Below are 21,091 nucleotides of genomic sequence, written 5' to 3' on the forward strand. Positions count from 1 at the left end.
ATAAATATTTAAAGGCAGAATAAATATTTGTCCCTTTCTCTTTCCAGAGAGGATGAGATGGAAAGAATAAAGCTGAAGGCTAGCTCATTTACGTCTAATTAGAAATCCAGCATGGCTTTGGGCAAGTTTTCTAGGCAAGCTACCTTCTTTCTTTGCAAATTTCCTTCCTCATAGACATTTAAATGGAAGAGATAACAACAAAGACAACAAAAAAACCTCTCTCCCAATCCCACAGTCTAAAGAAAACGCCTCTTTCTCATTCTTTTTTTTTTGTTTTTGTATTCTTCCTGACATATTTACACAATGGGGAATACAAAATTTTATATTTAACTTCTATTTGTCATGGGTTGGATTGTGTGCATTTTAAGTATGATAAATGTTTATGATTTAAAAAATAATTTGTATGGCTACTATGTGAATGAAATGTAATTTAATTATTTCCCCTGTTGATGAAGTTTTCACTCCCCCCCCCAAAGTTTTCTGACCTGAACATTTTTGTACATATTTTTCTACATTTCTGATTAAACTAATGTGAATTGTGTACTTAGTATTATGCACCAGACACCGTGCTTAGTCCTGAAATTTAGAAAGACTAAGATTTGGTCTCTAGTCTGAGAGTTCTTAATCTAGAAGGAGGAGACAGATAGTGAAAACAAGACAACGAGAGAATTTATGTGTTTAGTTACAGAAGAAAAGTCAAGATGCTATCTGAGTCAAGAAGGGGTGATGGCTCCCACCTGGAGGAAGTGCTTTTTGGAAGAGGCAGTACTTGCGTTGACCAGCTGAGCACCAGCCCTTACCGAGCCCCACTATTGCGGCAGCTTCCCCTGGCTTTGACCTTGGATTTTTCCTAAACCGAATCTTACCCTTATCTGCTTGGATTTGATGCCATAGCTCTACTGACCAGTAGCTGAGCCCGCTCTGCCCCAACGTGTCTTCCATCCCTGACTGATACTGTTGTCCTGCCTCTGAGGCATCTGACTTCGATCCAGTCCTACTTGTGGCTTTGCTGCTGTCACTATTGTTGGTGGGATGGTGGTAAATGTTTAACAACCCACTGACTTCACCCCTGACTTGTAGTGTTTGCTGATTTCCACGGAGTAAACATTCCCACTTTGGCAGATTTCAAGCTATCAATGTACGTATGATGTTGAGAAGAGAGGTGTGGTAGCATATTATTATGTAGTATTTCTACCGCCCAGATAAAATGGGCGTAAATAACCTTAAGAGCATGGATGATAAAATTGAGTAAAGTAATTATGAAATAATTAAATCTTGAGGATTTATAACCTTTGTCTTAAATGTAATTTATTTAATTTTAAGTTTATATAATTTAGTTTATAATCAGGGACGTGTTTAGCAACAGGCTCACAGAACTGAAGAATCAGCTCTCTCACAGCTACACGAGCTGGCTTTAGTACCCCACTGGCTATAAATACATGAACTGGTCCTGCCCGCCTCTCCAGACTCAGCTCTTCCCTCTCTCCCCTTCCCTCTCTACTTCAGCCACAACTGGCCTCTGTCTGTTCCTCAAAATATTCCCCTGTTCATTGTATTAGAGGTTTTGTGCAGATGTTTCCTCCAGTGGGACCCTTCTCCCCTCATATCTTTGCATCTGGAGTGGCGCTGTCTCATAATTCAGTTCTCATTTCAAATATTACCTTGTTGAATAGGTCTTCCTTGTGCATCCGACTTAAATCAGCCTCTTCAAAACAGTTTATCTCTTTTATAATACCTCTTTTTAAGACTTGATCTCTTCTTGGCCATATCAGTAGTGAGTGTATCTTGTTTTTTTTGTTGTTGTTGTTCTTTTCCTGTTTACTGGTCATGTCCCCTAATAGAATGTGAAATCAATGAGAACATGGAATGTCCTGCTCATCACTGTCTAGAACAGTGACCAACACATAGAATATATTCAACAAATATTTATTTAATGAATGAGTGTATGAATGACAACACAGTGACTTCAATCTGATCGCCAAGAAGGATGCTAAACTAATGGCTTCAGAGTCTTAAGATTTTATATATGTACATTTAATAAATTTGATCAAGTGCATTTGGTTTACCGACTGATTCTATTATACCCCAAGGAAATGTCTAAGTTCTGCTAAGAATTCCTAGAATAGCCTGCCTTAATTTTTATTTTGATGAAAACCTCTTCATACATTAATTGTTAGTTTGTGTGGGCATTGATTGATAGCAATCTTCAGATTTCTGGGTTGTCTGTGTGAGGTTCTGAAGAAGCTCAGAGCCAGCTGCCTGTGCAGGATGCAGGGTGGAAGGGTGGGAATCCTAAATTTTTCCAGTGAGACATTGCATTGTTCTTTAAATTCTGATAAGGAAAGAGTAGTGCTTGGACAGATAAATCCATCTTAAAGAACATCCCCACGTCTCTTCTATTGCTGGAAGTAGATTCAGTTGTGAGTGGCAGAAATTTCAAAATTATACATGGGTATAAACAAAATAGAAATAGAAGTTAATTTTTCTCTTATGTCAATGTCTAAGTCAGCAGTCCAAGGCTGCTGGAGTGATGGTCCATGGTGTCAAGAACCAGGCTCCTTCTATCTTGATCCTTCTCTGTTTTTGCTCTGAAAAGCATGGCCCCCATTCCCACTTTTACCTCATAATCCAATATGGCTCCTCGAACTCCAGTCAGCATTTCTACATTCTGACCCGCAAAAAGGAGAAAAGAGAAGGAGAAGGGCAGCTTCCTTTAGGAACAATTCTTAGATGTTGCACAGACCACTTCTCTTTGCATTTCCTTGGTCAAATGTTAGATCTGTAATTACATCTAGCTGCAAGAAAGCCTGGGAAATGCTTTTATTTTGAGAGGCCTTGGGGCTGGCTAGCTAACATACAGAGCTTCTATTTCCTGAGAGAGAAGGAAAGAAAATGGGGCAGCTCGCCACATATGCCCCATCTTTGTTTCTTCTGCATCAAGTGGGTTGAGCAGTTCCCAAATATCAGTGTAACTACTAGGCCATGCCAAACTTCCAGAAATTGGCCAGTAAGGAAACAACAAGCCCAAATGAATTTAGGCAGTAAATTGCTCGGAGCAAAATAGGCAACATGTTTCAGGTTTACACTGGCTCCCCTTGTCCCTCAAGTCCATGGGTGTCAAAGCAGAGTGAATCTGGGTGGGTGCTGATCACACGCTGGATCTGTGTCACAGCTGAGGAATACTGAGCTTAGGAAACTCTGGTCTTATTTAAGGGTTGATGGCAACTTTCCCATCCTCCTCTCCAAAGAGAGGCATTCTCTTTACCCTGGAACAACAAAAATCTTCTCTGGGGAGAAGAGAAAGATTTTATTATGATAGAATTTCTTCAGGGATGGAGAGGTTCTCTATCTATTATGCTGATCAGGAAACAAATCTGCCCTTTGACCCAGAGGGAGATGCTGTCTTCCACTTCCAAGGCTGTTTGCTGTGCAAATACCCTTGGAAAGGTAGTCCAAGACATGCAGAAATGCTGGGGAAATTACCTCCCAACATTCTCCTTTTCTAAATTCTACATAAATGCATGGCCCTAGTTACACACTTAAAGGAACATCTGAATTTGTTTGAGACCCATAGGATCTGCTACTACTCTAATGGTATGTTAAATGTCATTGTTTTGTGGTTGTTGTTTTGGAGTCTGAGACTCTTACAGGACACTCTAAGAGATGGTGAGGCCCATTTTGCAACCTTCAACTCATCACTCACTTTAAGGATTTATAAGAGGGGTCTAAGAGACCAACACAAACGATGGGAATAGAGAATTTTATTAGAGAGAGATTCGTTAGTGTGCTGTGAAATTTTTTCTTTCCATTGATAAGTGTGCTGTCACATTTCTCCTTTCTTTCCAGACATCTTTCCTCTTCACCTTATACCAAGTTAGGGTGGTTAAAAAGAACGTAACAGAGAGCTTGGGCTTTGTTCTCTGGAATTTGGGGGATGTAGGGACTATGCCTAACTCATGTATAAAGGCAAGAAACTCTCTAGCTTATTTGAATATTGAACATGGATGGATGGCCACAGTGAGAGCAAGCTAGACTCCACCATTGGCAGGACAAAGGTATGTTTTACTTGAACTAGGCTGCATGGTGAGATGACACCAAAGAGACGATTTATTGTGGGCTGAACCTCTCTAAGTCAGAAGCTATCACCCAGACCACAGAACCATGTTTAAAATCCCCCAATGGGAAATCTTCATGCTAAATACAAAACTCCCCATTAAAGAAATAATCATAATTTGGACATCTTTTGTGTATGTGTGCCAGAGAACAACAATACCAGATTATAACTATAGATGCTTCCATGGAGAACAGGTATCATCCGCAGTGCAGTGTAACTGGGGCTGGGGGCAGGGTTTTGGGATAAAGCCCAAGCCTCTGTGCTGCCTGATGATTTAAAATGTAAAGGGCAGGGGTATAACTCAAGGTATAAATAGTTCACAGAAAAGTAAATAGAAACCATGCTCAAAATAAAAGATATTTTAATTAAAACCATAATGAGTTTCTTTTTCCTCCAGATTGTCAAGGATTTTAAAATTTGTTAAGTGCAGAAGAGGCCTCATGGCTGGCCTAAAGGCCACATGTCTGGGTATCTAACATTTGTTCTGCTCCCTCAGCAATAAATTCATAAACGTTCTTGGCTTACGCAGTTTATGTTAGCGTGAAGAGATTGATAAGTGGGAAGTTGGTTCTAGGTTTTGTGCTGTAGCGTCTTCATAAGCTTATGCAATGTATGGATGAGGTTAATGAGTTCTGTTTTTTTTTTCTCTTTTTAAAAGTTTTTATTACGGAAATTGACAAAAAATACGATAAGAGTGAGATAATAAAATAATTACCTATCACCTAGCTTCAGTAATTATCAATATTTTGTCATTCAATGAGTTCTGTTTGATCCAGGCAAGGCTCTGTCCAGACGTGTTTTAGTCTCATGGTCATCAGGTTGGTGTGAAGGCGAGTGCCAGGCTTCCATGAGGTCTGATATGTCTCTCATTCACTCAGATATTACCATCCACGTGTGTGTACTCACTTGTGAGGGCTATAGCCCTGCTTCTCCCTAGATAATGTTGATAACCTTTTTGCTGTGAATCCTGACTCAGCTGATTTGTTTGATTTACTCAAGTGATGTCTGGTCTTTCTGTGTATCTGAACCTACTTGTCAAGATTTGTCAATACTGAGGTAAGCAACCTCATATTAGGTTGGAAAATTATAGGAAATAGACACTCTCACATTTTTCTGGTAGTATATAAACTGGTAGAACCCATATGGATTGGGAAACTACACATAATGATTTGCCTGGGATAGTTCCAATTTATATCTGTTGTGTCAGTGTAATTATCACTAGCACTCCTTTCACTATCAAAAAATTCCAGTTTGGATGATAAATTATATGGTTACCCTCTGGAGGATAATTAATAATTTTTAATATCTATTGAAATGATAAATGTCCCACTCCTTTGACCCAGGAATTCTACTTAGTCTTTTTTTCATACAGACATATTCTAACTTATGTGTAAAATGATACATATACAAAGTTATTCATCACAGCATTATTTGTAATGGCAAAAGATTGGAAACTACAATAATGTTAATTAACAGAGTGCCAATTAAATTATGATAATTCATAGAAAGAAGTACAATGGAGCTATTAATAAAGAATGAGGAAGGTATACGTAGTAAACAGGGTGATTTCAAGACATATTATTAAGTTAAAAGTTCAAAATGACAAGATATCATGTATATTGTGCTACTATTTGAAAGGAGGAGAAAGAATACATGTACACACACAAATACAAACACATATCTGCTTAAAAGTCTCTGGAAGAAAATAATAACATTGGCTGTCTTTGGGGAAGAGAATCAGGTGCCTGAAGGATATGGGAGTGTGACAGAATTTTCACTATTTATGCTTTTACTTTTGGATTTTTGATCCACATGAGTGTTTAACTCTTCAAACACAAATAATGAAATTAAAAATCATATCTCAATGGAAAAAATAAATAACAGAGATAACCAGTGTCTTAGTCAGTTTTGGTCTGCTATAATAAATATACCATACATAGACTGTGTGGATAAAACAGCAAATTTTTTTTTCCTTACTGTTTTGGAGGCTGGGAAGTCCAAGATCAAGCTGCCGGCAGATCTACTGTTTGGTGAGAGCCCCCTTCCTTGTTTCCAGATAGCCATCTTCTCATTATATTACACATAGTGAAGAACAGAGAGAGAAGAAACAAACTCTCTCATGTCTTTTCTTATAAGGTGCTAATCCCACTCATGAGGGCTCTACCTTTATGACCTAATTATCTCCCAAAGTCTTCAGTTCCAAATGCCATCACATTGAGGATTAAGCTTCAACATATAAATTTTGGGGGGACACAAATATTTCAGGTCATAACAATCAGCAAAGAAAAACAAATAGAAAGGATAACTTCTTAATCATAAGAAGAAAACTTGATCTATTCTTCTATAGAAAGGTTCAAAAGGAGGAAATGAAATAAAGAGTGCAGGAAATAGAAAATATGAAATCAAATAGCAGAAGTAGGTCCTACCATAAAAGTTGTTATAATAAATGTAAATGGGTTAAACTTTCTAATAAAAAGATGGAATTATCAGATTAGATTAAAACACAAGATATGTATGTATACATACATACTTATAATCTATGTGTAAACATTTGAATGTATTGTTTGTGTTCTACATCATTTTTGTCTGATTTATTAACTTCTGAAATGAGTATGTTAAAATATCTATATCTATCTATCTACCTATATCCGAGAAATAAAGAATACCTATTCTTTGCTAGCATGCCCGAACATTTACAAAAATTGACCACATGTGCTTGGCCACCAAGAAAGCTTCAATAAACTCCAAAAAATCACAATCATAAAGACTGGGCTCTTTAACCATGATGTAATTCAGTTAAAAATTAAGAAATGAAATTTAAAAATATCTCAAGTACCTTGAATTAAATAGTAGATTACTAATAACCCTTGGATTATTGAGAAAATTATATTCAAAATTTAGAACCAAACAATAGTAAAAAACACTGACTGTATCAAATTAATGAGACACAGCCAAAGCAGTACTTAGAAACATTTCATTTTAAATGCATTTATCAGGAAAAAAAGAAGAAAAAAACAAATAAGTGTTCAACTCAAGAAGCTGGGAAAAGAACAACAAAACAAGCTCAAACAAAGGCATAATAAAGAAAAGTGGGGAGAAACAATGAAATAAATGACAACACAAAAAATAAAGAGAAGCAGTCTTATGTAATGCTGACTCACATTGGACAAATATCTGGCAGGATAAGAGAAGATTCAAATAAACAAAATACAAAATGAAACAGGAAAAATAAATGTAGACACAATAGAACTTCACAAAATAAGAAAAGAATGTTTTGAACAATAATATGCTAGTTTTGTTGAGACCTTGACAGACTGAATTAATTTCTGAAAAAAATATAAAATGAGAAGAAACAGAAAACATAAATATGCCAATAATAGTTAAATAAGTTGAACTATAATCCATTACTTTTCCTGCCTCCCAAACTTTCAGGTCCAGTATATTTACAAGAGGTCCTACCCTACCAAATCTTCATGAAACAAATAATTTCTATCTTATAGGTTGTTCCAGAAATTATAAAAACAGGGAAAGTTGTACAACTCCTCATGTAGGACTACAGTAATCTTGATGTCAAAATAGGGTGATGATGGTACAAGTAAAAAATTGCAGTTTCACTTCACTAATAAACAGAGATGGGAAAATCTTACATAAAACATAAGATAACCACATCTAATAGTGTAATAAAAATTAATATATCATAATTAAGGAAGGTTTATCCTAGTTTGTAAGAAGAGTTTAACATCTAAAAAAATCTACCAATGTGATTCATCACATTAATAGACTAAAAGGAATACGTCACATAATTTTCTCAGTAGATGTAGAAAAAGCATTTGCTAAATTCATTGCTTTATGATAAAAATAAGCCTCAGCACACAGGGGGCAGAGAGGGTTTCATAAACCTGATGATAGTTATAACATCAAAAACATACATTTAGCATAATATTGATGGAGAAACTTTGGCTGCATTCATAACAAATTGGGACCTAGCATGTATGTCTACTCTTGACTACTCCTGTTTAACACAAGTGTCCCTAGATTAGCCAATACATTCAGAGTTAAAGCAATTAATGTCTCAGCTGAAATATGGAAGAATGAGTGTGCATTAATAGACAAATAAACTTTGGGAAAACATACAGTCAAGAAGGGAGACTTGACAACCAGATATTAAGATATACTACCAAACCATATTGTAATAATAAATGCAGTATGATATGGGCGCAAGAGGAGACATAATGCAATAAACCAATGGAATAAAATTAAGCTGTAGAGAAAGACTCAGGTATAAATGGCAATTTCATCTCAACTCAGAAAATTCTGACCTAAAAATTGGGGAAAAGTCTTTGCCCATGTTATTGAAAAACTGACTCATGATATGGAGGGAGAAGAAAAAACAACTGGGTGATTACCATATCCCATATACAAGAGATACAGAAAGATTAAAGATCTGACTGTGAAAGAGAAAACTCTAAGGATGACAGAAGAAAGAAGAGAATATCTTAGCAACTTAGGGATGAGGAAGGACTTCTTAAAAAGACCCCAATAGCACAAACCACAACATTATTTTAAGATGGATTTTTATTACATCTGAATTATATTTTTTCTCAAGGAAAGACATTAGCTGACAGTTAACTGAGAGTGATAGATTGGGAGATGGTATATTTGTGACTTGAGAAAGACACGAGGATAATATCTAGACCATACAAATTATTCCTGCAAATCAAGACAAAAACCAGGAAACCCAACAGAAAAATAGGCAAAGTATTTGATAATGAACTATTGAAAGTATGGGAAGTCTTATGTGGCATGGTGTAGAAAGAGGTACTCAAACTCATTCGTTAGAGGAGGGATGCAAATTAAAAACAGCAAGAACATACCTTTTCTCACTGAGTAGACTGGCAAAGAATCAGACACTTGGAAAAAGCCAAATACTGAGGATACCCAGCAACAGGAACTCTTTTGCCCTACTTGTGGGAGTGTGGACTAGTACAAGCTGTTCAAAGGGGCAGTCTGGCAGTACTTTGTGAAATTAAGAACGCACGTTCCCCATGATTCAGAACCCTACCCTTCTATCCCAGAAAAATTCTCACACAGGTATATAAGCGGACAAGGATGAGGATGATTACTGCAGTATTGTTTGGGGTGCTGGAAAATTAGAGATAGCCTAGGTGTCCATCACTGGGGAATGGAGAAATCAAGTGTGGTGGATACACACGGTGGAATATTCTACTCCAGTTAAAAGTACAAAGAACCAGTACCTTCAGCAGCATGGCTACATCCTAAGAACAGAGCTGAAAGAAAAAAGTTAGAAACCATGCAATCTATAGTACATGTATATACCATAGTAAATCTATACTACGACATCACTCATATCCATGAAAAATACATACACACTCCAATATTTCCCTGCATTTAACAAATCCATGGCTAAATATTAAAACATGTTAAGGATGTGGCCTCTGGGGTAAGGGAATGGGAGTGGGGAATGAAGATAAAAGAGAATGAATAAATAAAACAAGAGAGGGGTCTTGGAAGCTTTGATTTTTGGCCATGAACTCAGAGGTTATGATTAACTTACTTCTCTACCTGTGAGGTTAAATGAAAAACGATTGATAACATGCAGTGATTGGGAAATCTTCAACTTCCAAATCAATGAAGGTCAGCCCTAAGTTTACCAGGTACACAACTGCACATCTTGCGACATGGTGCCCACCCCTTTCTGGCCATTCACAATATCTCAGTGGTCTATAGGCTGAATTCTTGAATGTTCCTTCTACATCAATTTTCTTAGGACTCAGCACTGCCCTTGTTCATACAGCAACACATTATATTCCATCCCAATTAAAATGATAGTTTGAAAATCATCTACAAAATTCATGTCACCATCAATCTCATCTTAAGTGAGTTTTTATCTTATTTCATGGATACGTTTTCCCTTTTTGCCAGAATAATTTTTAAAAGAAGCTATTAAGTGATTTTCTCTGAAGTAGCAGACAACTAGTTGCGCTCTCCTCCCAACACAGATCCGGGGCATTTTTATGTGAGAGGAAATTAAGAATTCCATTTTTAGTAGGTGTGAAAAGAAAAGAGAAGCGTGCTATTATTTTGTTGTCCTAAAAGTCAGTGTTGGTCTTATTTTAAAAAGGGAAGGAAGAGTATTTATGAGCCAGTGTCTTGGAATTGGGTGAAATGTAGTTTGACTTTGAACTACTTATCTAAACTTTCTGTGTCTCAGTTTCCTTAGTTATAAAGTGGGGGTGCACGGTTCAAGTTTATGAGGGAAGAAATGAAATCATGCATGGGGAGAGCTTGGCAGTGTCTAACATACAATGTGCATGTAAGTACGTAGCTGTTACTGCTGTTTTCATTCATTGCATGCCTGTTATACGGCAATACAACAGGCGCTGTCACATTCATTGCTCTCCTTAGTATGCCAGCAACATCAAGGGATGACGTGATGTTTGCAAGGCAATCCTAGGGTGCAGTAAAACGCTTCATGTCTACCACATTTCATGTCTACCAAACTAGAAAACCACTGGAGTCAGATAAAGGATACCGATTCTCCTGAGGGTGGAAGTCAAGGTCTTGCCCTTCCATGTTCAAAAACACTGATCTTCCAACTTACCATAGAGAATATTAATCACACACCCAAGGACTTCTTTTGGACAGAAATTACACTTAATGTATATCTGTCTTCTTAGCAGTCAGTAGAAAGCCTGGCACATCATACAGGCTCAAAGAATCCTAAACAGCAACTCTTAAAGCCCCATTTTAAAGACAAAGAAACTGAGGCATGGACTTGACCAAAGTTAATCAGTGGTGGAATCAGGAGTTCATCTGTTTGTTTTGAATCCTGAATCTGAGATTTTTTTTCTCTTTTGGAAGGTGCTTGGTCATTCCGTCAAAGGATTATGGGAGGGGAGGGGGCGGATTTCTAGCAACCTCTATTATTGGCTTGTTTTCTCTTAGCCCATTGCCCTCTCCTGGCTAAATATTAGGCAGGCATTCAAGGTCTTGATGCCTTTGATTTTTTCACATCCTTTTTGAACTTCTGACTCTGCGGTGCTCTTTTATATTTTGTTTTGCCTGGTGGCAATGAATGCCTCGTCTCAGTTCCTGGGTCTGAAAAAACAGAGGTGAATGACATTTTCCTGCCTACTAGCCCATCTCCTTATTTTATTTTCTTCAGAAGGCTTAGCTCTGCCTAAACTTATTTATTTGTTTGTTTTCTGTCTCCCTCCCAGAATGACAGCACGGGTGTGGGCAGGAGGCAGGGTCCTCCACTTAATTCACTGCTGTATCCCCAGTACCACCTGGCATGCAACAGAGGGGTCCGCAGTAAGCATTTGTTGTTGCATACTTTTAAGCAATAACTTCTGGTTATGGAGTGTTTAACTATACGGCATGAACTGTAATAGTGTTAAATGCATCACCTCATTCTTTCTCTTATCCACATTCTTAAAACATCCTGGCAAGACTGAGCTTGCGTCCTCTTCTGGGTGCTCCCAGCAGTGATGTAAACAGCTCCGGGACACATGGCTGCATTTCAACCCAGGTCGTTTATCTTATTATTCTCTTTGCTCCTTAGCCACTGTGCCCAGCGTTCACAACATCACCTATATGTGATGTTCTGAAGTCAGAGCACAAAAAAGGCAGTTTCCTTAGTGGTAACATAGAAAGGAATCCCCCCTCCCCCATCTCAGTTAAGATCTTGGCTCTCTTTCTTATAAAGGTTATCATCCGGCTGTCACAGGTTTACACCAATCGCAGAGAACCCGTGCCCAGGCTTCTGAGAGTCCCAGAAGTGCCAAACCTGTCTAATCGCCAGGGCACATTTGGCCCTGCGTTCTCTTGTTGGCCTTCCTCCATCCAAGGCAGGCAAGCCAAGTCCGTACTCCCGTCACCAGCCACACCGCTCCCCCTGCCCCTCCCCTCCGAGCGGTCCAGGCGGGGGTGACCCGGAGCTCGCCGCGTCAGGACAACGCCCACCGGGGGCGTGACTGTGGCGGGTAAGCGCGGCAGGAGACACCTTGGAATCTCTCCTCCCTAACGCCAGGTTAAAAACCTCAGCACCACGTGCTGTTTGCACTGTTTGCAAACCCGCCTGCGACTGAAGCCCCAGAGCTCCGGAGACCGCACGCGCTGGGAGCTAGCATGTCAGCCGTGGTCCTGCAGAACGGAGGCTCGGTCAGGAAACTCAGCGACTTTGGACAGGTGAGCCAGGGCGGGCCTTAGCTGCGCAGGGAGGGGAGTTTGGCCCCCGGTGGAAAGAGGTCTGAGGAGTGTTGGGTTTTCCTACTCCCATGAGCTCACCAGGAATGCTGAATTCATTTGAAGATGATGAAAATGTCTAGGAAGTTGACAGATAACACGTGCTCAACAAATGTTTCCCAGTGAGAGGACATCTGTCCTGTGTGGCTTTCAGGGAAAGAGCACGGCTTGAGGAGCCAGGGAGCTGGCTTCCAGAGCTGCCACCAACTAGTTGCCTGTCTTTGGACAAATCACTGCCTGTATCTTCTGTAAAGTGGTCCTTGACGATCTGGAGTGGCAGTTGGGGTCCATGCAGATCTGCTCTTCTTTGATGTTTATAACTGTTCTCAGCCAGGTATCAAAATGGCAAAATTATGAGAAATTGTAGCTTTTTTTCACCTTTGGGAGAAAATGGCGTTTGAAGACGTCTCACACTTACTCAGACCTGAGGAAGAAGAAAATTAAAAAGAGGGGAAAATGCACAAGAGTTAGCCTTGGACTTGGAATGTAAGAGAGCCCTAAATGTGGCAGGGATAATGTCCAGGGTGTATTCCGTTCGCTAGAACTTTTGCCTTTCCCTTGAGGTGAACAACTGCAGAATACACTCTTTAATCGACTGATCACACTCCCAGATTCTGGGGTTCAGACTTAAAGCCCAGCCCTGGGAGATAACATGGGTCTAAGGCATCTGTCAACTGTAGGATTAGTGAGAACAATCTAGAGAACAGGGAGCCTGGAGAGCAGAGGATGATTGATGTTTTAGTATAACTAGAGACTGCAGAACTTTGGACTAACTTTTTTTGAGTCCTGAAAGAAAGACTTCCTTTGAAAATGGTACGTAGGGCTTGGGAGACAGAACTTCGTGTTGAAGAGGGATGGCATGGGCGTCAGATCCCAGAACAGATGCCAGCTTTGCCATCGTTTAGCTTCTGTGCTGCTGGCCGTGGGGCCCCCGTGACTATGGCGGGAGGTTAGGGGCAGCGATCTGGTTAGGGAGCTCTGGGGACTAAAGTTTTATTTGTAGAGCACTTAGAAGATGGAGAACCACAAATTGTCACTGTCGATGACTGGGGGTAAAGAGGAGGGTTTAGAGAGTGCTCTGTAACACCCGTGTGTTGAAAGCAAGGGATTTAACTTTGCAGATCCTCAGGTCTATTCATATGAAACATTGGAATAAAAATATGCACATTCTAGAGTTAGTATGAGAATCAAGGGAAATAATGTCTATAAAGGTCTTAGCACACTTCCTGGAGCATAGGAAAATGCCAGGGGTGTCTAGCCAGAAATGATTTGTTTGTTCAACAAAATGCATCAGAACGTTGGCAGGAGGAACACACACTGAGTCAAGCACAGTGGCTGGTGGAGCTTTGCAGTGGTAAGATGCCAGACCTGGAGTTAGGAGTTGTGGGCTCTCATGTTTGGTTTACTGAAGCTATGTACTGGGAAGTCACCTAATCGGGCTGGAGAGGCTCAGTCTGGTATCTGTAAAATTGGGGGGGGGGGCGGATTTTGAACTAGAATAGTCTTCAGGACTCCTTCCAGCTCTGACAACCTGCAAAAAAGACACATTTATGAACAGAACACACTAGATGTAATCCTGACATAAGGCTGGTCTCCACCTGCGAGCACAACAATCCTGCGAAAGATGTTCAGCTCATTCATCCACTCAACAAAGACTTACTGAGCACCTACTCTGAGCCAGGCACAGTAGAACCTCTGCCCTGATGAAAATTACATTCTTGTAGAGGAGACAGACAGTAAAAAAAATTCACCAAATGAACATATACTTTCATGTAGAGATAAGTGCTGTAAAGAACATAGAACAGGGTGATGGATTAAAAGATTAAGGGAACTTAGAAATCACAGCTCTGAATGGCACAAAGCCAGGTTCAAACCCAGATGTGACTCCAACACCCTGTGTACTCCTCCACCACACTGCTTCCTCCTGCAGATAAATTCTGGAATACAGAGGCAGAGTATGTCCAAGGCAGGATGTCTGCATCTTGTTTTGGGGTGTCTTACACTGTAGATGTGTGTATGTATAATCACACATGTGAATACACACCTCCTCCCATGACCCCAAAAACACTACGATTGAAAGTCAGTGCCGCTGGAATATCCTTGCTGCAGATTAATTGCTGGTAATTGTGAAAACTGCTCTTTTCCAAAGATAACAGAATGTATTTATTAGACACAACCAAAGAGACTGTATTTCTATTGTTAAGGGTATTGCTTGGTGATCAAAATCCTTTCCTTCTTGGTTGCTAGTAAAGATTTTTCTCCCTGCCCTCTTCCTTCTTTTCTAGTTTCGGAGCTACTTTTCTCTACCTTTATGCGTCCTGAGTGTACATGTCTTTCTAAGTCAACTCATATGTCTATTGGAAACAAATAAAGTATAGATTATGAGCCATTATAAACACGTTCTGGAAGAGGTTTGTCCAAGATCTCATGCTGATCCGCATAACAATGCTGGAATCAGAATCCACTCAAGGCCACACCATTTCACAAAATTCCACGGGCTTCCTTTTGTTTCAAGTCCCTCAAGCTTTGAAAAGGGGAGCTATTGTCCCAGTTGGGTCACTGGGGAGTGGATTAAAGATTTTGGAGTTGTTCGACCTGGGTTCACATGCAGACTCTGCCACTCGTTAGCTGAGTGTCCTTGGACAAGCCACTTAATCTCGCTGAGTGTATTCCTTCATTTTCAAAATAACAGCACCCATCTCATGGGGCGACTGTGAGGACTGAATAAGCTATTATATGTAAACTGTTTTTTTCTGCCAGTGCTAGTTTCTACCAATGGTGATGTTTATTAACTGTAAAAAGTACCAGATATGGCTCTGGGCACATGGTGGGTACTCAGTCATGGCCGGCTCTACTTTCAATATTAATAACAATAAAGAGTAGAGGCTTATGGTAAATGTGAATTTGCAGACACAGATGAGAAAAGTCATAATTAAAAAAATAAGCTATATATTTATCAGTGGTTTCAAAATCTTGCATGGTTAAGAGTCCTCTGCGATGCTTTTGAAAATGCAGATTCTAAGATCCTACGCCAAATATTCTGATTTGGTAGGTTTGGGTGGGGCCCAGGAATCTGCATTCAAACAAGGAATCACGAGGTAATTTTGGAGTGGAGACCCAAGGAACACCCACTTAGAAACCCTGATCTAGAAAGTATATGGGGAGAATGACGAAAGTGAAAGGGGACAGACGTGGGTAAGGTATAGGCTGTTAGGAGTGGTATTGAGTAAGCTTCTGGTGATTGGACCAGAGTACAGCCCTTACTATGCAAGAAACAGAGCCTTTAATGTGGACATTGTGTCTATAGCAGAGGGAATTCTATAGAATGAATGACATTTAGGAGCCTGAGTTCTTTTTTTGTTAATTAATTAATTCTATTGAAGTATAGTTGATTCACAACGCTGTGCTAGTTCCTGCCGCACAGCAAAGTGATTCAGCCATACATATACATATATATTCTTTTCCATTATGGTTGATTGCAGGATACTGAATATAGTTCCCTGTGCTACACAGTAAATCATTGTTTATCCATTCCATATAGAATAGTTTGCATCTTCCAATCCCAAACTCTCAATCCATCCCTCCCCCACCCCCCTCTCCCCCTTGGCAACCACAAGTCTGTTCTCTATGTCTGTGAGTCTATTTCTATTTCTTGGAAGTTCATTTATGTCATATTTTAGATTCCACATATAAGTGATATCATATGGTATTTGTCTTTTTCTGTCTGACTTACTTCACTTAGTATGATAATCTTTAGATCCATCCATGTTGCTGCAAATGGCATTATTTCATTCTTTTCATGGCTGAGTAGTATTCCATTGTATATATATATATCACATCTTTGTGTTTTCTCCTTCATAACACTTCTTTTTTATTTCACTTTTTATTTTACATGGGAGTATAGTTGATTAACAATGTTGTGTTAGTTTCAGGTGTACAACAAAGTGATTCAGTTATACATATACAAGTATCTATTCTTTTTCAAATTCTTTTCCTAATTAGGTGTTACAGAGTATTGAGCAGAGTTCCCTGTGCTATACTGTAGGTCCTTGCTGGTTATCCATTTTAAATACAGCAGTGTGTACACGTCAATCCCAAACTCCCTAACTATCCCTTCCCCTCACCCTTCCCCCACTGGCAACCATAAGTTCATTCTCTAAGTCTGTGAGTCTGAAATAAGTTCATTTTTTTTTAGATTCCACATATAAGCGATATCATACGATATTTCTCTTTCTCTGTCTGAATTTCTTCACTTAATATGACACTCTCTAGCTCCCATCCATGTTGCTGCAAATGGCATTATTTCATTCTTTTTAATGGCTGAGTAATATTCCATTGTGTATATGTACCACATCTTCTTTATCCATTCATCTGTTGATGGGCATTTAGGTGGTTTCCATGTCTTGGCTATTGTGAATAGTGCTGCTGTGAACATTGGCGTGCATGTATCTTTTCGAATTAGAGTTTTGTCTGGATACATGCCCAGGAGTGGGATTGCTGGATCATATGGCAATTCTATTTTTAGTTCTTTGAGGAAACTCCATACTGTTTTCCATAGCAGGAGCCTGAGTTCTTAATCTGCCACCCACTGCCTGTGTGATGATCTCAGGTGGCCCATAGTCTCCCCATCTGAAAAATGAGAGTGTGGAACTAGACGAACTCTTAAGACAAGTCCACCTCTTTGAGTCAATTATCAAGTCCCATGTGGGTACCAGAGGCCAAATGGAACAAACAGATCAAGGAGGGATTGTTCACTTTGGCTAAGGAGTACATAGGTTTTCTGAGAGAAGTGAGACCCAAGAGGGCTTTTGAGGATGGGGGAGAGGGAGGAATGCAGTGCATTTACTCTAATGAGGAGTTGAAAGGGCAAGGAGGAACCAGTTTTCTGGAGGGGAGGTTCCTGTGGGTGAAGCTCAGGAGGTGGGGTACTAAGGGGACTTTTGAATATCACAAAGAGGTCTTGTATCCTGTTGGCCACGGGGAGCCCCTAAAGAATACTGAGTAGAATAAGGACGCGAGCAAAATTCTGCTAGCAGGGCTCAATCACTGCAGATCACTAAGAGCTGGGTTATTGTGGTGGCAGTGGGAGCCAAAGAAGGACCTGACCCTGAGAATCATTTCTGGAGAAGGTCAGACTGGACTTGGTGATTGGCTGGACACACACAGGAGTGGGAAAGTGGTGGATGACAGAGTTTCAAGCATGGTGCGTTCACGTCTGAATGGCCCCAGTCATAGGTGACACCATTGAGGTGTGTCAGAAATAGGCTCCCTCTCTTGGAGGCCAACAGGAGAGGAGAATGTTGCCAAGTGAATTAGAAATGGAAATCTTTTGTCATTTCAAGGAAACTGGAAAGAACTGAGGGCTCAGTGTCATCTCCTAGGAAGAAGACTGACATCAGAGACTGCTCTGCGTGTCTCTGGCAGGGTTTACTAGAGACGGAAGGTAGAGCAGAGCCTGCAGGAAGCTGTGATTCATGGACAGCATGCTGGGATCCAGTGGCATGGGTTCCACTGCTAACCATGCAACTCTGGACAAGTTACTTAACTTCTCTAAACCTTCATTTTGTCATCAATAAAAGGGGCACTTGGAAAGTAGTAAAACCTACTTTCTAGATTGTTATCAAAATTAAATGAGATAGGGCTTCCCTGGTGGCGCAGTGGTTGAGAGTCCGCCTGCCAATGCAGGGGACGCGGGTTCGTGCCCCGGTCCTGGAAGATCCCACGTGCCGCGGAGTGGCTGGGCCCGTGAGCCATGGCCGCTGAGCCTGCGTGTCCGGAGCCTGTGCTCCACAACGGGAGAGGCCACAACAGTGAGAGGCCCGCGTACCGCAAAAAAAAAAAAATTAAATGAGATAATCCAAATCAAGTGCTTTTTATAATATCTGGGACATTATAGGGGCTTTTAATGTACGGTAGATTAAAATAAATTTTAGAAAGATAATATCATGGTCCATATAAGGATATATAGCAGTTCAGTTTTGCAATTCATTTAAGGCTTCCCCTAGTCACACTTGCTGATAATTCTGGTTCTTCCCATGCACCTCTGTTTCAGGTAAGGTTCTGGGAGAATCTGAATTAAAAGAATTTCATCCTGAGGGTCATCCGTGTTCATACAGGGCTTATGATGCCAAGTCACTGAGACCCTGCCCAGCACAGCCTTCTCATGGAGATGATGTAACAGCCATTCCACTAATTTCATTAACTTGCTTACAAGAGAGTAATTGTTCTGCATGGGTTGTTTTTTTTCCCCCCAGTTTAGGTATATGCTGTTTATTTGAAAGCACACATGGAACTCTATGTATTGTTGTAAAACTTAATTTAACACTTAACTTTAAAATTTTAAAAGATTTTGGCAAACCCTTTCTGGAATGGCAACCCTAGTCCCACCTTAATTTGCTGTCACATGCATGTAGAAAGTTGCTATATCCTTGACATTCTTTGCCGTTTGAAGGCATCCATCTTCCAATAAGTTATATATGTGCTTTTATGTACTTAGTGACTCTTTTTCAACAATTGGTGTCTCAGACCCCAGCATCTGGGAACACGTTTAATGTTCCCATGACATCTTTGCCAAAGGCCAAGAAATCATTCGTGGGTATTCTTAATATTTCCATCATTTTTACATATTTCTCTTAATATTATATTTAAACTATTTTATCTTTTTCATCATCTGAATACTGTTTTGACAGGGCTTGTCATGACTACAGATTAGCCTGCTTTCACACGTGAGGAAGTTAAGAAGCCTAAGCTATCCCAAAGTGTTCTGGTTGGTAAATGGAAGAGAGAGGATTCCAACCCATGTCTTTGGACTCAAAAGCCTGTGTGTGTTCTATTTTTAGTATTTTCCACCCTGTATTTCTCAATGTTTTCCTGGGACAATTATTGTACCATATTATACCACCTCTAAGATCTTTTTAAATTTATCTCGTATGTGTATGTATATTTGAACTTCTGACGAATGGGGCATCCTCTCATTCATCTTTGTTTCTCTCAGAGCCCTAATTGTACCTAGCACTTGGTAGGTGCTCATTAAAAAGGCAGTGAATCTATAGTGTAACTGGTGACATTTGTGAATAATTAGAGCTTTCTAAAGTTGAAGTCTGATCTAAGAGCACCACTGAACATTTTACTTCCCTTGATTTACTTCTTTTCCACCACACATATACTTCTGTAGAGAATATATGTAGCCCATTGCATTCCAAGACTTAACCAGAAGAGGAAGTTCATGCTCGCCTCTTCCTTGGAGGCTTCACAGGAATGAATTGCTGAGCTGTGAAAAACATTTTACCCAAATGCATTTAATCCTGTAGGAAACAAGCTACATTGAAGACAACTCCAATCAAAACAGTGCCATATCACTGATCTTCTCACTCAAAGAAGAAGTTGGTGCGCTGGCCAAAGTCTTACGTTTATTTGAGGTAAGTGCTTTATTCATTTCCGCCTTGAATAATGGCATAGCAGACTTCTGTGTTATCTTCTAGTTTGATGTAGCGAAAAGGACATAGGATCTGGAATTGGAAGACTTGATTCTCAGCTTAGGCTCATCTGTGACCCAACTGTGTGAACTTAGTTAAGTCTTTCATTCTCTCTGAGCTAAGGCTTCTCCATTTCATAATTAGGATCATTCACAATCACTGGCTGCACACCAGGAAGCCAGTGTTGGACTCACTCTTCTTTCATCAAACTTTCCTTGAATTAATTACAGTCAAGCCTTCATGTTTGCGAGTCCTACATCCCTCGGATTCAACCAAAATTTCGATCTGGGTTTGGCTGAATCCGCAGGTATGCAGCCCATTGGTAGGGAGGGCAGACTGTATTCATTGTACCACGATTACCATCTTCTATAAGGGTCTTGAGCATCCGAGGATTTTGGTACCCATGGGGTCCTGGAACCGTTTCTGCATGGATACAGAAGGACACCTGTGCTATCCTCTCAGTGTTCCCGAAGCACTCTTTAACTTTTAACTGCAGCACTTATTTGCCTTGTGAAATGTATTCTGTTTGACCCCAGGATAGTTTCTTCAGGCAAGGAGCCTTGTGTGAGTCATCTTTGTGTCAGACTCGGTTTTTTTTTGTTTTTCTTTTAACATCTTTATTAGAGTATAATTGCTTTACAGTGTTGTGTTAGTTTCTGCTGTATAGCAAAGTGAATTAGATATATGCATACGTATATCCCCATATCCTCTCCCTCTTGAGCCTCCCTCCCACCCTCCTTATCCCCTCCACCAGGTGGTCGCAAAGCACTGAGCTGATCTCTCTGTGCCATGCGGCTGCTTCCCACTAGCTATCTATTTTACATTTGGTAGTGTATGTATGTCCATGCCACTCTCTCACTTCATCCCAGCTTACCCTTCCCCCTCCCCGTGTCCTCAAGTCCATTCTCTACATCTGCATCTTTATTCCTGTCCTGCCCCTAGGTTCATCAGAACCTTTTCTTTTTTTTTTAGATTCCATATATATGTGTTAGCATACGGTATTTGTTTTTCTCTTTCTGACTTACTTCACTCTGTATGACAGACTCTAGGTCCATCCATCTCACTACAAATAACTCAGTTTCATTTCTTTTTACGGCTGAGTAACATTCCGTTGTGTATATGTGCCACATCTTCTTTATCCATTCATCTGTTGATGGACACTTAGGTTGCTTCCACGTCCTGACTATTGTAAATAGTGCTGAAATGAACATTGTGGTACATGACTCTTTTTGAA

The 21,091-nt window shown here is 40.0% G+C and overlaps 1 protein-coding gene across 1 annotated transcript in view; it reads left to right on the plus strand.

Moving 5' to 3' along the window:
- Positions 1-12,265: 12,265 nt before the first annotated feature.
- PAH (phenylalanine hydroxylase) overlaps positions 12,266-21,091 on the plus strand; it is a gene marked incomplete at its 5' end in the record, with an annotated part of 71,021 nt that continues 62,195 nt past the window's right edge. The window contains 2 exons of the mRNA XM_079937744.1: positions 12,266-12,325; positions 19,693-19,800. Of these exons, the coding sequence (XP_079793870.1) occupies positions 12,266-12,325; positions 19,693-19,800 (168 nt within the window). The remainder of the gene's footprint in view (positions 12,326-19,692; positions 19,801-21,091) is intronic.

The sequence above is a fragment of the Stenella coeruleoalba genome (genome assembly GCF_951394435.1).
Source record: "Stenella coeruleoalba genome assembly, chromosome: 11".
NCBI lineage: Eukaryota > Metazoa > Chordata > Mammalia > Artiodactyla > Delphinidae > Stenella > Stenella coeruleoalba.